The sequence below is a fragment of the Octopus sinensis genome, linkage group LG2 (assembly GCF_006345805.1).
Source record: "Octopus sinensis linkage group LG2, ASM634580v1, whole genome shotgun sequence".
In the NCBI taxonomy this organism is placed as follows: Eukaryota; Metazoa; Mollusca; class Cephalopoda; order Octopoda; family Octopodidae; genus Octopus; species Octopus sinensis.
This window is the reverse complement of record NC_042998.1, coordinates 90,752,634-90,768,817: the sequence shown is the minus strand read 5'-3', so window position 1 is coordinate 90,768,817 and position 16,184 is coordinate 90,752,634. Positions and strand designations below refer to the sequence as shown.

Below are 16,184 nucleotides of genomic sequence, written 5' to 3'. Positions count from 1 at the left end.
TGTGTGTGTGTGTGTGTGTGTGTGTGTGTGTGTGTGTGTATAATATACACACACAGACACATGCGACTGTACACACATATACATATATTGCTAAATGTCTTATTAGATATGTAGACAGATATGCTATAAATTTTAATAAACAGAAATATTAAGGGAAAAGAGGACTTGCATATAGTAAAATATATGTTTGGAATATATATATTATTTATACAATACTATATTATAGACTTATTTCAGTTGCTTTTACCATTCAGTTTCAAATATAAGAATTGGAGAACTATGTGTGTGTGTGTGTGTGTGTGTGTGCACATGTGCATGCATGTATGTGTGTGTGTATGTGAATATATATATGTATATGTTTGCATGCATGTACGTATTATATATTGTGTATCAAAACACATCTAGCTTTGTGGTCAATGTACACGTTTGCCATGCAAGTATTAAAACAGATAATACATATTTAAGATGTCTTGGTTAATTGTTTGATAGTGAAACTTTAACTGCTATTATTAAATGGATTTGGTCTCAAATTTGACAGTTTATTGCTGTTGGTGCAATGATTGACACTATGTACGTGCCTCTTGGTGTATGTATGGAAGAAAATAATATTGATACATATTTGGATTTTGCATTCTGTTCTTTTCTGAAGTTCTTGAATATATAGTGTTGTCAGCATCAGATAACATTGGTTTCTGTAAAAAATAAAAATAAAAACAGAATATTATAACCTTTACACACACACACACACATATATATGTATGTATGTATGTATGTATGTATGTATGTATGTATGTATGTAGGTATGTGTGTAAGTATGGGTGTATGTATGGATGCATGTATGTATGGATGCATGTATGTATGTGTGGGTGTATGTATGTATGGGTGTATGTATGTATGTATGAGTGTATGTATGTATGTATGAGTATATGTATGTATGGGTGTATGTATGGATGGATGTATGTGTAGACAGACAGACAGACAGATAGATAGATAGATAGATAGATCGATAAATAGATAGATAGATAGATAGATAGATAGATAGATAGATAGATAGATAGATAGATAGATAGATAGATAGATAGATAGATATGAATGACAAAAGAGAAGTTATGTCATCTTCATTGGATTACTGCTGTTTCAGCCACATGGAACTGTACACTCACAGTTGAATGCCACTATGACATCTTATAACCCTTAACATAAAATGTTAACACATTGCGATTGGGAAGAGAGTGTGTTAAAGAAAGCAAGGTATCACTAGGGAGAAGCATATTAAAAATTCTGAAGGTACACATGCTATTGTTTCTGATGATCAGAAAGAAGCAAAGATCTGCTATGATGAGATGCTGTTAAATCTAGAGAATGCATGGGATAAAGAGGGAATGCCTCATGCTGACCCTCAAAACGACCAACAATTCACATTGACTATAGTGTGTTAGACAATGAATAAGAACATGAAAGTAAAGAAAGCTACTTGCTTATCATTGATAGTTGCTGAGATACTCAAAATAGGATTCATAATCAGCTGCATAGTTAATCAAGTAATACAGGAAGGCATCTTAGCCAATGACTGGTGTAGCAGTATCATTACAAACTGCTACAAGGGCAAAGGAGATGTCTTTTAGAAAAGAAATTATAGAGACATCAAATTGGAGGACCATGGAGAGTCATAGCACTAATGTTCTTCAATGAAGTTATCTATTGAACAACATAATAAATATGATGCTGTTTGGTTTTGTGCCCTGAAGAAGCTACTACAGATGTAATCATCTTCATGAGACGAGTGCAAGAGAAATACTTAGCTAAAAGTAAGTTGCTATAGTTGGTATTTGTAGATGTAGGTTCCATGTTTGGTAATCTGATAGCCCCTATGGAAACTGATTGTTAACCATGAGTTCAGCTATAAACTTAGCTGGCAATGAAGATCTTTTCCCTCAAATCTAAGGGTGTGATGCTTATGTTAGAATTGTTATGCTGGATAATAGTGAAATATGGGCCTTGAATACAAAATGCTTGTAAAGATTAAGTTTGTGTGCATGAATACTAAAGCAGAAACGAGTTGAGAGGAAAACTAAGTAAGGGAGGAATTAGGTGTAATGTGCAAGAGAGAAAACAGCATTTGTATGAGAATATGATGCATATGGAAGATAGATAATGCATGAGGAAGTGCCAAGCACTCCAAATTAGAGGAACTTGCTGAAGAGAGAAACCAAGGAAGACATGGGACAAGTTGGTGAAAGTTGCAACATCTCATGGAGGAGATGACAAATTACTGCTGATTGGTGATATATGATGCTGCAGAAGACCAGTCTGCCCATGGCAAAACCTGCCCTGACGCAAAAAATAGTATTTAGAAACTGATATATTTTTGTTATTCACTGACCTTTCATTCTCACCCCATCTCATCTCATCTCTCTCTCTCTCTCTTTCTCTCTCTTTATATCGAAGTGTGTGTGTGTGTGTGTGTGTACATATACACACACATAAGCATACACACTGTTCTTCTGTCCCCAGGGCCCACCCTGACACCTCGTCTCCACCAACTTTATTTCTCCTTCCAACTCCATACTGATAATCCACTCTTGTATAATATGAGCAGCCATTTACTTCTTATCCAGCAAGAATACTCTAACTTTTCATCACTGAGTGTAAAAGCTGCCTTTTTCTCTACCGTAGCTCTACTTACCTGATAGAGATCTTAGTTTTGCAATTTACATGGCGTCTTCACTAGGGCTGGTACCACAAATAAAAAAAAACCCAGTACACTCTTTAAAATGGTTGGTGTTAGGAAGGGCATCCAGCCATAGAAACCATGCCAAAGCAGGCCATGGAGTCAGGAACATTGAAGCAAACATAATGAGCCTGTAACATTGGCAGGGCAGTCGAATTACTTTGCTCCAGCATTGCAGCACATTGGTGCTGCGTTCCACCACTCTTGAAAGCTAACGGCAGAGGAATACACACGACAACTTCCACCCAGAGTAATAGCATGCGCTTTTCAAAGGTGTTTTATCCAGTTACTGTCTAAATGTCAGAACATTAACATCTGGTTCCCTTTCGTAGCTGCTTTGCTTTATCCCATTCAGATGTAGGCACTAATCTATTGACAAGCTTGTGGCTTGTCTAGCTCGACACACTATGGGATTTCTACCTCACCTCACTACCACTTCAAAACTTATTGGATATTTTAGATTTGCAGCCAAGTACTGGAGCTAACTACCTTGATGTGCATTAAGGAATTAACCCATGCCTCCTACACCCTAGTGTCTTGTACACTTATCTCTGTTGTGCTACCTACTTCATGTGTGAGCAAGGAATAAATTATGTTTGTTAACCAAAAGCATACCTCCTGATTTTTAGTGTTACCTTTATGTAAAACATGCATTTATACATTCAAACCTTCTTATGTGCACACATCTAAATATACTTCCTAAACTGGTAAAGCCCAACTCTTAATTTACCTCTTGTTACAAGCCACTTATGGATGGAAAAAGAAAAGGAAAAAAATACTATCAACAGGTTCATGACACTTAAAGTAATTCAATGGATTTTAAAGGCTCATAATTCTTATGAGTTTGGGGAGAATTGCTTTAGTGCTTTCAAATTATTCACTTTGGGGATATTAGATCCAAGATTTTAATCAGTTGCCTAGTTAAAATATAATGATAATTCTGTTCCTATTGCCAATTAATATTCAATAACTCATTGAACAAATCTCAACACAAGAAAATTAATTTAAAACTATTTTTAGTAGCTACTTACTATCAGTTGAACAATTCACAGATTTTGCTAGTTTTCCATTGAGATGGTCTTCCAAAACAGTTGGAGATGAATAAAAACAGCTCGATACTAACAATATTTTGTGAAGTATTTAATTAAGGAAAACATTAAGAAATTTCTGTTGCAATCTTAATGTATTCCTTTTACAAAGACCTACTTATAGCCAATGTAGGATTTAAACATGGGAAGACTCTAAGATATATTGTATAAAGCCTTATATACACAAGAAGGTCCTTTCCATTATTTTGAGACCTCTGTGAATTGTGAAACCTTATGCTGTCCAGATGTCTTGCATTCTTGTTCCATTTTGTATTTTATATATATATATATATATATATATATATAGATATAGATATAGATATATAGAGAGATAGAGAGAGAATGAAAAATATGAATAGAGTTGTTTTTGTTCAAACTATGCTACATATATTTAGACAGCATGTCTATTTATTTGTTCACAATGATATTATATAATGATATTATATAATGTGAATTACATAACCAAACCATTTCTTGAGGCATCTTGAACAGTTGACAGTTAAAATTGGTTTGTATGTGTATCTATTCTTTTATTCTTTTACTTGTTTCAGTCATTTGACTGTGGCCATGCTGGAGCACTGCCTTTAGTTGAACAAATCGACCCCAGGATTTAATGTCAGCTACTCTGCTGGCATGGGCTGGCTGGTTCGACAGGACCTGATGGGCTGGAGAACTATGTCATGCTCCAATGTTTACTTAGCATGATTTCTATAGCTGGAACCTCTTCATAATGCCAACCATTTTACAGAGTGGACTGGGTGCTTTTTTTTTGTGACATTAGCACTAGTGAAGATTGTTTCAGGTTAAGGTGCCTGAAATGTTTTCTACAGCTGAGGGAAAATAAAGGAGAGAGCATGCAATGATTCTAAGTAGGGGAGGTAAGTGAGAGGAGAGGACCAGATTTATTGTTACAATTGGATGGCTGTGGAGGGAGTGACAGTAAGCATTAAGTAGTTAGTATGGCAAAGAACAAGGGAGAGTGAAGGGATCAGTGTCAAGGGTTATTAAGAAAAATGGGAGGACAGAGTAGGAAAGTGATAGAGTGAATTGTTAGGTGGGGGAAAGAGGAAATGGAGGATGTAATAGATTAGGGTGGAGAGGAATTCTAAGAGAGTCATGCTCTCTAGGTTCATATTAATTTCTTTTATTGGTGGAAGGTCATAAATTTGTCAGGAAGGATTTTAATTGAGTAGACCTTGTATGGTAAATATCTATTAATCCTTTCAAAGAAAGGCAAATTCAACAGTTGTTATGTTTGTTAGATTAAATGATTTTGTATGTGAGTTTAATATTTTTGTCATTATCATATCTATTTAACTTTAGCATAAGTTATTATTTTGGCTCAAAGACACAAATTTTGGAAGAAGATTGCAGTCAATCTGATTGATCCAATATTTGACTGCTTTTGTTTTGTTTTTTTTCAATATCAATCTTAGAAAGAAAGTAAAGTTAACCATATTAAGGTTTGAATTTAGCAATAAAAAGCAACTAAAGGCCATTAGATATTCAGTTTAACTTTCTACAGTTTCTACAAACCACTGTTTTCTGCTTTAGTGATTGTCTAAAATACCTTATAATGTTTTGCTATATTTCTTTATATTCTGAGTTCAGATTTTGGGGGGGATTTTATAAGGATTATTTTTGCACTTCATCTTGGGATCAATTTAATGGATTATTATTACTTCTTCCATACAAATTTCTGATTCCATCTCAGAATTAGAAATAATGATTTTGAGAAACTGCAGGAGAAATACCTAGCCAAAGATAAGCCCCTGTACCTGGCTTTTGTTGACATGGAGAAAGCCTTCGACAGGGTCCCCCGATCCCTTATCTGGTGGGCAATGAGAAAACTAGGGATAGATGAATGGTTAGTGAGAGCTGTGCGGGCCATGTATAGGGACGCCGCTAGTAGGGTGAGGGTTGGAAGTGAGTACAGTGAAGAATTCCGGGTAGAGGTAGGGGTCCACCAAGGCTCAGTACTCAGCCCCCTCCTATTTATCATAGTCCTCCAGGCAATAACGGAGGAATTCAAGACAGGATGCCCTTGGGAGCTCCTCTATGCTGATGACCTTGCTCTAATTGCTGAGTCGCTATCAGAACTGGAGGAGAAGTTTCAGGTGTGGAAACAAGGATTAGAATCGAAGGGCCTCAGAGTCAATCTAGCTAAAACCAAAGTCGTAATCAGTAGGAAGGTAGACAAATCACAAACACCTTCAGGTAGATGGCCCTGCTCGATCTGTAGAAAAGGTGTAGGTAGAAACTCTATAAGATGCACCAAGTGTAAGCTATGGACACATAAGAGATGCAGCAATGTCAAAGGAAGGCTAACTAGGAAGATGGTTTTTGTATGTGGCAGATGCTCAGGAACAATAAACACTGAAAATGCTCTGAGACCAACTTCCGTCACTTTCCAGGGAGAAAAACTAGAAATAGTTGATAGTTTCCGTTACCTAGGTGACCAAGTCAGCAGCGGGGGCGGGTGTGCTGAAAGTGTAACTGCTAGAGTAAGAATAGCTTGGGCAAAGTTCAGAGAGCTCTTACCTCTGCTGGTGACAAAAGGCCTCTCGCACAGAGTGAAAGGCAGACTGTATGATGCGTGTGTACGAACAGCCATGCTACATGGCAGTGAAACATGGGCCATGACTGCTGAGGATATGCGTAAGCTCGCTAGAAATGAAGCCAGTATGCTCCGATGGATGTGTAATGCCGGTACTCACACTCGGCAGAGTGTAAGTACCTTGAGAGAAAAGCTGGACCTAAGAAGCATCAGTTGTGGTGTGCAAGAGAGACGTTTGTGCTGGTATGGTCATGTGGCGAGAATGGATGAAGATAGTTGTGTGAAAAAGTGCCACACCCTAGCGGTTGAGGGAACCTGTGGAAGAGGCAGACCCAGGAAAACCTGGGACGAGGTGGTGAAGCACGACCTTCGAACTTTAGGTCTCACTGAGGAAATGACTAGAGACCGAGACCTCTGGAAGTGTGCTGTGCGCGAGAAGACCCGGCAGGACAAGTGAGTCCACAACCCGTGGCCTTCTACATGGGATGGAGCCAGCCTACGTATGCATACCTTCCCTTCTTGGGACACAAAACTCTACTTGTGAAGACGTGTTGAGGCAAGTGAGGATCAGAATCGAAATCGATCAATGGAAATTGCGGATGTGCTACCAGTGCCGGTGGCATATCGAAACTCTGCTTGTGAAGACCCATTGAGGCAAGTGAGGATCAGAATCGAAATCGATCAATGGAAATCGATCAATGGAAATTGCAGATGTGTTACCAGTGCCGGTGGCATGTAAGAGAACTTTCCGTTTCGCGACCGTTGCCAGCACCGCCCCGTTTCGTGTCCATTGCCAGCCTCGCCTGGCCCTCGTGCCGGTGGCACATAAAAAGCACCATCCGTTCGTGGCCGTTTGCCAGCTCTGTCTGGCACCAGTGCGGGTGGCACGTAAAAAGCACCCACTACACTCACGGAGTGGTTGGCGTTAGGAAGGGCATCCAGCCGTAGAAACACTGCCAGATTTGACTGGGCCTGATGAAGCCTTCTGGCTTCACAGACCCCAGTAGAACCGTCCAACCCATGCTAGCATGGAAAACGGACGCTAAATGATGATGATGATGATGATGACTTCTTTAACAGAACAATAAAGAATAATTTACTGGCAATGTACACTGATATACTCCAATGTTGTTTTGGTTCAATGCAGCAATAACAAATCTAAAGACTAAAAGAAAAAATGCAGAATAAATTATGAATTTCTTTCAAAATCTTTCATACATACCAAGGGAAACATTGCCTGTAGCTGCTTTGGAAATATTATTTTTCTTCATCAATGTTGGATTGTTTGCTTGGGTAGTTATTTCAAGAGACAATATTTCCCTTAAAGTCAGACTCACCAAATTCAAGTTACTCATGAGAGGAGAACTCATATTATGTTTGGCCACAGTGGTATTTGTTGAAAAATTGGTCCCATTCTTTGTACCATTGTCTCTTTCTGCATTAGTCTTATTTGACACTGTTGCATTTGCCTTGTTGTTCTTATATTTAGTTTCATCAGCAGCAGAAGGGTTGGAAATTTCAGCTGTACTCCTGACTGCATACTGCGAACCATTTACGTTTTTGATCTTACTTTTTGTGTTTGGTGTGACAGCTTCAGCACTATCATTTTTCACAGTAGTACCATTTATAGTTTGTTGATCATTGTTTATAGTTTCATTAGTAGCAGTCTTGTTTGGCATGTCACCCCTCTTGCTGAAGTTTGTTAATTCTTCCTGGAAACTTTCTGCTTCAAGTGCTACAAAGTTTTTGACTGTGGATGATTCTGGAAGATTATCAAGGTTTTTGTCAGTGTCATTTGTATGTTGGGTCATTGAAATATTTTGCCCTTGGCCTGTACTGGTAGAGTTAGGACCCTTTTCTACATTTTCTCCATTGGCAATATTTGAATCATTCACTGTTCTTATTTCCCTTGTTATTTTTCCATCTGAAGAACTGACATTTTTCATAGTTGTTTCTTCACTATTTCTTACTGCTGTGCCATTTTCTCTTGTTGTATTTCCCCTAGTTGACATATTCACCTGGTTATCTGATTTACTTTCAGTTTCCTTTTTACTAAAACTTGAAGTAACATTGCTAGATGCATTAACAAGTTGATGATCTCCAGTTTTTACACTACTATTTAAAATTTCTGTTGTGTTATTGTTTATGTGTTGGATTGAGTTACTTGATGTATTTACAGCTGTATCATTTGTAACTTCTAAATTATTTCCAGTTGAAACATTGCTTTCTGGAGCTTTGTCTTCAGTCTCAAAATTGAAATGTTGGGTATCTGTCACAGGACTCACATTTGTATCATTAGAAACAGTGGAGTTTTTACAGTAATTGACAGTTTTGTTTGAGTTTGAAACAGAGCTATTGCTTGAGCCATCAGCTTGCACCACAGAGTTATTAGATTGCTGGATATTTTTTTCTTGTAATGTAATCTTTGAAGAGTCATTCTGAGCTGCCTTGGATGATGGTTGATTTTGAATAATTATCATATTTAAAGTAGCATTTTCTGAGGCTGAAAATAAAAATTATAGAATTTAAAACTGTAAGCAGCAATCATAATGAAATGTTAATTAATGGAATAGTCAAGAACTCTGGTGAATTTAGAAAGCTAAGTGGCAACAGTAATAATATTTGTTTTATGTGAAATCATTTGTTTCTACTGTTCTATTTATAAAATATTTTGAAGCATTAAATTTCGTGTTTCTGAGGCAAGGGATTCCTGTCACTGTACCAGCAATATCTATAAGTTTAATGTAAGGAAATAGTTGAAATCATTTATATGTTCAATGTAATGAAATATATAAATGAAACAAACATGGTCATGGGGTTAAGAAGTTTGCTTCTCAATCATGCAGCTTCAGGTTCAGTCCTAGTGTGCCACACCTTTTGCAAGTGTCTTCTACTATATCCTCAGACTGACCAATGCCTTGCAAGGGAATTTGATAGACAGAAACTGAAAAAAGCCCATTATGTGTGTGCGTGTGTGTGTGTATACATGTGCATGTGTATGTGTGCACATGCATGTATCAATGTTTACAAAACTACACGGAGCCATGGCTATGAATAATAACATTACCATTTGTGTTTGGACTGCAAATGGTGATGTTTGTTGGCATTTCCAATCAACAAATTGTCTGCTAGCTCTGCTTCCAAAAAGAAATACTTCAATTGCTATAAGGATTGGGATTGAAAGTGCATTTGGTCATAAAAATCCTGCCTCTATTTCCTCTGTCTAAGCCATGCCAGTATGGTCATTAAATGAAACAAACAAATAAGTAAATGAATGAAATCCTTTAACACTAAATTTTCTGTTCTGATTTTGTTAAAAGGGGGAAAAAAGAGCAACAAAAAAACTTCGATTTTTGTCATAAGATTCAGTTCACAATATCAGAGTGTGTGAAGCCTGTGCAAGAAGTAAGAAGTTTGTTGTTGCATAGTTGTAATATTGAAAGAAGACTTTTAAGGTGGTGAGCTGGTAGAAACGTTAGCACACCAGGCAAAATGCTTAGAGGTATTTCATCTGCCAGTATTTTGTTCTGAGTTCAAATTCCGCCGAGGTCGACTTTGCCTTTCATCCTTTCAGAGTTGATTAAATAAGTCCCAGTCATGCACTGGGGTCGATGTAATCAACTTAATCCCTTTGTCTGATCTTATTTGTCCCCTCTATGTTTATCCCCTGCGGGCAATAAAGAAATAAATAATGAAAGAAGATCATCTACAGAGAATTGAAAGAAAGAAATCATGTATGAGGCATCAAATATACAAATTTGAGCTAGAAGTTAAACACAAGTTCTCAGGAGATAGACTGAGAAGGAAAGTTTTTAAGTAATGTGAACAGAATTTGTTGCTGTACTTGTCTGGATATATAATGAAAATATACTACACCTTAGTGAAAAAGAATTAGGCTAAACCTAGGACATGGAAAGGAGTGAAAAACTTGGGTGTCTGACTTTGTCACAGAATTACTTCTGGCCTTCAATCTCAGGCTTAAAAATATCTAAATGTTCACCTACAGTGCATTGATAACTTTTAAGAAACAGCTATGTATAATTACTTGCATTAACTGGTGATTAAAATTCTTAGATTTAGTTAAAATTTTATGGAAAGCCAAATTGCTGGTCCTTGACTGAAAAAAATAAATAAATTCACCAACTGAAAACTCTTCTACTATAAATGGAAATTGCTCTGATGAATACTTACAGTCCTTGGTGCACATAAGATAAGGGACATTTCCATCATTGTCATCAACACATTTACAGTTGTAGGGAGAGCCATTAAATGACAATGTTTTGTTTTGTTGGGTTAGTATAGAAACATTCTTGTAGTAACAATCTGCAATGGAAATTAATTTCTATTAACATATATATCTGCATAACTACTAATATAAATACCTGTATACCTACAAACCTACCTTCCTATCACTATATTGATCTACCCAGCCAGTTATATAGCATATCCTTTATCTCTCTCTTCCTACCTTTGTATATCCTTACCTACTAAATTATGCTTCTAAATTTTTATTTACAAGCAAATAAGAATCAGAATGCAGGGACACTAATAATGATTTGTGTTGATAAAAATCATTTAACAAAGTTCACAATATAGTTTAGTTTTAATGCCAAGGAAGGCATGAGTTCTAACATTTTGAGAAAAGCAATTTCTTCAGGAAGAGAAACATTTAAATGTTTAAGATATCACTGAGCTAATAGGTTTTACACAGTATTATCTAAAGAATGGCTTTCTTTGAAATGTAAGTACTCATATTTCCTTATGGCATATAAATTTACATATTTCTTTAACAATTTATCCAGATTTTGATACTATTTACCAATTTATCTAGCTTCTTCTTTAACTACTTATTTGCCAACCTGTTATCTACATAAATTCATATGTATGTATCTACATCCTTCTCTGTTTACCATCTTAACAGATGTACAATCTTATCTGGTTATGCGTCCAGGGCAAAACATTAAATGCATCTGGTGGTAAAGTCCCAGCAAGAGAGTTCAGGAGTTTCATGAAAAGTATGGAGGTGGAAAATGCGTGAGAAAAAGAGAGGTAGGCAACACCAACAATACAAGAGAGGAAGAAGTGGGGGTCAGAAATGAGTAGCCAGTGCAGAACAGTAGAATAGTAATGAGGATACAGCAGACAGGAGAAGGACGAGAGTGATGATAAGTTGTTGGACAGGTCACAAGAATGAGTGGGTAAGAGTAAGTAGTCAATACAGTATTGGAGCAAAAATTGTTTTTAGTTCTTCACACTCTAAAAGCCTTGATACTTGTAAAAAGTTCAGTTTGATATATTCATTATACCAGGGGAAAAAATGGTAACAAAGAAAGAAAATTATATCTCAAATCAATTTATAAACAGACTGAAAAACTTAGTTGTAAATTTTTGCTGATAGCATAGAAATGTTATAAATTTAGAATCTTACTTACTTTTTTCAGCAGAGCAAATTGACAGCAATAAGATGAAAATAATTTGAAAAGTAGTTTCCATCCTGTTCTAATAAATAAAATGAAATGTCAATTGATGATATCTGTTAAAGAAAAACAAAATACATTGAAATACAATTTAAATGGCTTTTGCCTGTGATGTATCTAGAAAGTAAATGAGATGAAGGAGTGACAGTCTACAGATGATGGACTGTATTTAGTGGTTACTACACAATACAGCTGACAAGAAGAGGAGAAGAACCAAGTTAGAGGAGGTCTAAGTAGAAGTGACACGAGACCAGCTAGTCCCAAAGAACAGAAACCACTATAGTAGTAGTACTAGAAAAATCACAGAGAAGACACAGAACATATGTAAACCCAAGTTTGGAATGTGTTGGTGACAAGCATTCTAATAGCAATCAGTCAGTTGATATTTTTTTTCTTTTAATGCAGTCTAGAATGTGTGTGTGTGTGTGTATGTGTGTGCGCGCGCGCACGTGTGCGTGTGTGTGTGTGCGCGCACGTGTGCATGTGTGTGTGTGTGTGCAGCAGCAGCAGCAATGCTCCTAATAAAGAAGTAGTATTCCATTGAGCTTTTGAATAGGATTAGTAACTGTCAGAGAACTGAAATGGTGATGGAGGTAGTACAGTAATGGCAGTGGTGTGGTATTAGTGATGGTATGGTATAAGTATGGTGTAAGAATGGTGGAGATGTGGTACCATCAATAGAGTGCCAAACAAAATACCATACAACACATCAGTATATTGATATAAACTACCTTTAGTTTCTTTCAGATGTTTTGCAGCTTACTACTTGGGAAGAGGTTATTAACCACTTTCTCAACCTTCCTTTATCTGTCCTTTTACTTGTTTCAGTCATTAAACTGTGGCCATGCTGGGACATCACTTTGAATAATATTTAGTTGAATGAATTCACCTCAGAACATTTTTAAAAAATTAAGTCTGGCACTTATTCCATTGATGTCAATAGCTGAACTGCTAGATTATGGATTCTGTGTTTGTGGGGTACAAACACGGAACATGCACATGCATGCACAAGCATACACACACACCCCCACACACATTTATATATACATTTATGTAGATAAACAGATTAAAATATAACTGCTTGGGTTTGATATACAAAATATACATGTATGTATACATGCAAGCAGAAAGAAAGCAAAGACTGAAGGCTTTCAGATGATGACTATTTCAATATAAATTTATAGATATATATATATTAATAGATCACACTTCCACAAAGTATAAGTGACAGAGAAAATTAAAGGGGAAGATCTAAGGTGTTATAAGTCGAACAACTGTTTCTGGGGACTTGGATATCCATCATAATATTGGTAGATGTAATTCACCATAATATGCAGACCACAATGGAAGCAAATAAACATTGGATAAATCGAGCCTCCATGATCTGGGAAGAAAAAAAATCTTACATTTCAGATCATGGTGCAGAGAAGTTTGAAGGTGGAATGTTTAAATGTAGAGAGCAAGCAGTATTCAATTTTGTTATGTAGAGATCTGAGGCCCAGTGAGGACTGATCATCTTCATCATCATCATCATTGCTTTAACATTCACTTTTCCATGTTTGCATGGGTCAGACAGAATTGTTAAGGCAGAATTTTTGTGGCAAGATGCCCTTCGTTTTGCCAACCTCCACTTGTTTCCAAGCAAGATAATATTTTTTCTATGGTTAGGCATGTCATTGTGGAAGACTAGAAATGAGAGGCACCATGTGTATGATAGTGATGTTCATTTATAACTACCACATGATGTCAGGACAAGAACACTCACAGTTATTGTCTAAGGCAAGCTCAGCTTTCAGTAGATTCCGTCAAAGACTGTTAAGAGAACATGGCATTTGCCTGACCACAAAGATAAAAATGTACTGCACAGTAGTGCTTACCTCTCTCCTATATGGCTGTGAAACATGAACACTCAACAAGCATTTATTAAATGGCTAGACTCATTCCATCTTTGCTGTCTTCATTGAATTTGCAACATCAAATGACAGGACAAAGTTCCCAACACAAATGTTCTTACAAGATGTGACATTCTAGAGAGCTTCCAGATCAAAGTGTAGCTGGGGTGGGTTGGTCATGTGGTACTCAAGAAAGAGTACTGGTTTACCTAATGCCCTCTTTTATGGTTAACTAAACTCTGGTGCCAGGCACCAGGGCCACCCATTGCTCCATTACAAGGACACAATACTCCAAAGACCTGCTTGAGGATTTGCCAGATAAATCTGAAGATGTGGAAATTGGTAGTAATGAATAGAGCTCAGTAGAAAAGCTCTTGCTCCCAAGCACATTTCTGACTTTGAAGCAGCCAGGATTGGCACCCTGAAGGGGAAAAAGAGCCCAGCATAGAGCCAGGTTCAATCTACCTCCAGGTGATGGTGACCACCAATGTAATGTCTGCAACAGGAGCTGTAAATCCTGAATGGATCTGTGTTTCCACATGACATAACATGGCAAAACACTGTGCAGCCCATTTGTTGAAGCAACAAGGGAGTTCAATGTAATACAATATATACATACACAAAACAGATTTCTTCAGTTGTTGTTCTTCAAATCCACTCACAAACCTTTGGTTGACCAGGGGCTCTTGTAGAATATGTTACCCAAAGAACCATACAATGGAACTGAACCTGAAACTATGGGGTTGGGAAATGAATGTCTTAACCACACAGGCATGCCTACACTTTCAGACAAATGTGGTCCCCATGAGTGTTCATAGTGCATGTTTTGCCTTGTGTTTCATTGTCTTCTATGAGCAGTGTGAAATGTAGTAACATAGTTTGTGATTCCTGTGTTTTTTTGTCTTTTTTCCCCTTGTGTGTGTGTAGCTGTAAGTTCATAGTGTTGAGAAAAATGTTTTTATTTGATGTCTCTGGTACATTTTCTCTGCTTTGAAAGCAAAACAATCTATGATAGTGCTTTTCATACAAGTGGGACTGTGAGGATTGAAATGTGTGCAACCGGTTTCAGAAAATTAAGATAGCTTTAAACCTTTTAATCTTGTCCGACATCATGACAAAGAAAGAAGAATTATATGGATATAAACTCTGTTTTGTCTTCTCCTTAATAAAGATGGGTTTGATAAGGTAAGTACCAGTTAAGTAATGGGATCAAATAATCAACTCACTCCCTCCTTTAAAACTGCTGGCCTTGTGCCAAAATTAGAACTAGAAAGAATTGATAAAGGAAGTGGAGTGGGTAGCAAAAGAATTTCACAAATATTTTTGATAGGGGTCTGATGCTTGCCAGTTTGGGAGCGACATAAGAACATGTCAGAGATTGTTTTAAAATAATCAGTCAAAAATAATAATAAAATAGTGAAAATATTGTGTCTGATATTGTTCAGTTAACAGGATAGGAATTAAAGTTAAACTAACAATTTGTAAGTATTCAATGGAACTAAATTCTATGACAGCATCCTTAAAAAGAAAACTAGCAAAAGTATTCAGCTGAATGATATTTTTTTTTATAGTTTAACTTATATAAAATGTCAGCGACTAAAAAGGGAAATACACCAACATGAACAATTCTTACTTTCTGTTGTTCTTTATAGCTTGGTCTTCTGAATGTTATCAAATTTTAAATCCTGATGCCTGTTCTTATAGTATTGTTATGTGTGACTTCAACTATGTTCTACTCAACAACTGCTTGTTTCTTATGGCAGACAATATATGTAAATGTAGTCCACAATGCCGCATGCAGCTTACTTATTGATAGGCTAATTAAAATATCATGTTTTAAATTACCAATCAAAAGCAGAACCAGCCTGGCTTTTCATTGGCTGAAAATTTCTCAGTTTGTGTTGTCAAAATTAACTTCAATGCTGGCAACCTGTTCAATAGTCATGCTATTCAAAGTAATAGTTTAAAAGTTATAAAATTTCAAGGTAGAGTTTATAGTTTGCATCTCTTCTTTTTATTATTTATTATCTTTTCCTTTAACATTTACCTACAAAGAATTAATTAAAAAAATTTGAAATCAGTGAAATCATTCCCAAAAGAACATATATCAATAAAATAAATTGCAAAATAAAAACTATCTTAGGTTACTTCAACAGGCATGGCTGGGTGATTAAGAAGTTCAGTCTGCAACCAAGAGGTTTCAAGTTCAGTCCAATTGCTGATTACCTTGGGCAAGTGTCTTCTACTCCAGCCTTGGGTTGACCAATGCCTTGTGAGTGAATTTGGTTGATGGAAACTGTGTAGAAGCCTGTTGTATGTGTGCACGTGCATGTGTGTGTTTGTTCCCTACCACCACTTGACAACCACTGTTGGTTTCTTAGTGGTTTGGCAAAAAGACTGATAAAGTATCAAACTTAAAATAAGTACTGAGGTCAATTT

General features: G+C 36.6%; 1 protein-coding gene across 2 annotated transcripts; it reads right to left on the bottom strand.

The window, feature by feature from the left end:
* On the bottom strand, positions 1 to 15,539 carry LOC115225252 (putative uncharacterized protein DDB_G0286901). 2 transcript variants are annotated; one of them, XM_036515281.1, is made up of 6 exons: positions 15,379 to 15,539; positions 11,809 to 11,875; positions 10,568 to 10,699; positions 8,464 to 8,879; positions 7,599 to 8,394; positions 1 to 692 (listed from the first exon to the last, which is right to left on the bottom strand). In XM_036515281.1, the coding sequence occupies exons 2-6, from the start codon at positions 11,867 to 11,869 to the stop codon at positions 676 to 678; spliced, it is 1,422 nt and encodes a 473-aa protein (XP_036371174.1). In that variant the 5' UTR covers positions 11,870 to 11,875; positions 15,379 to 15,539; the 3' UTR covers positions 1 to 675. The 2 variants fall into 2 exon arrangements, with proteins under 2 accessions (XP_036371174.1, XP_036371178.1); XM_036515285.1 differs by lacking the exon at positions 10,568 to 10,699.
* Between the last annotated feature and the right edge of the window lie 645 nt (positions 15,540 to 16,184).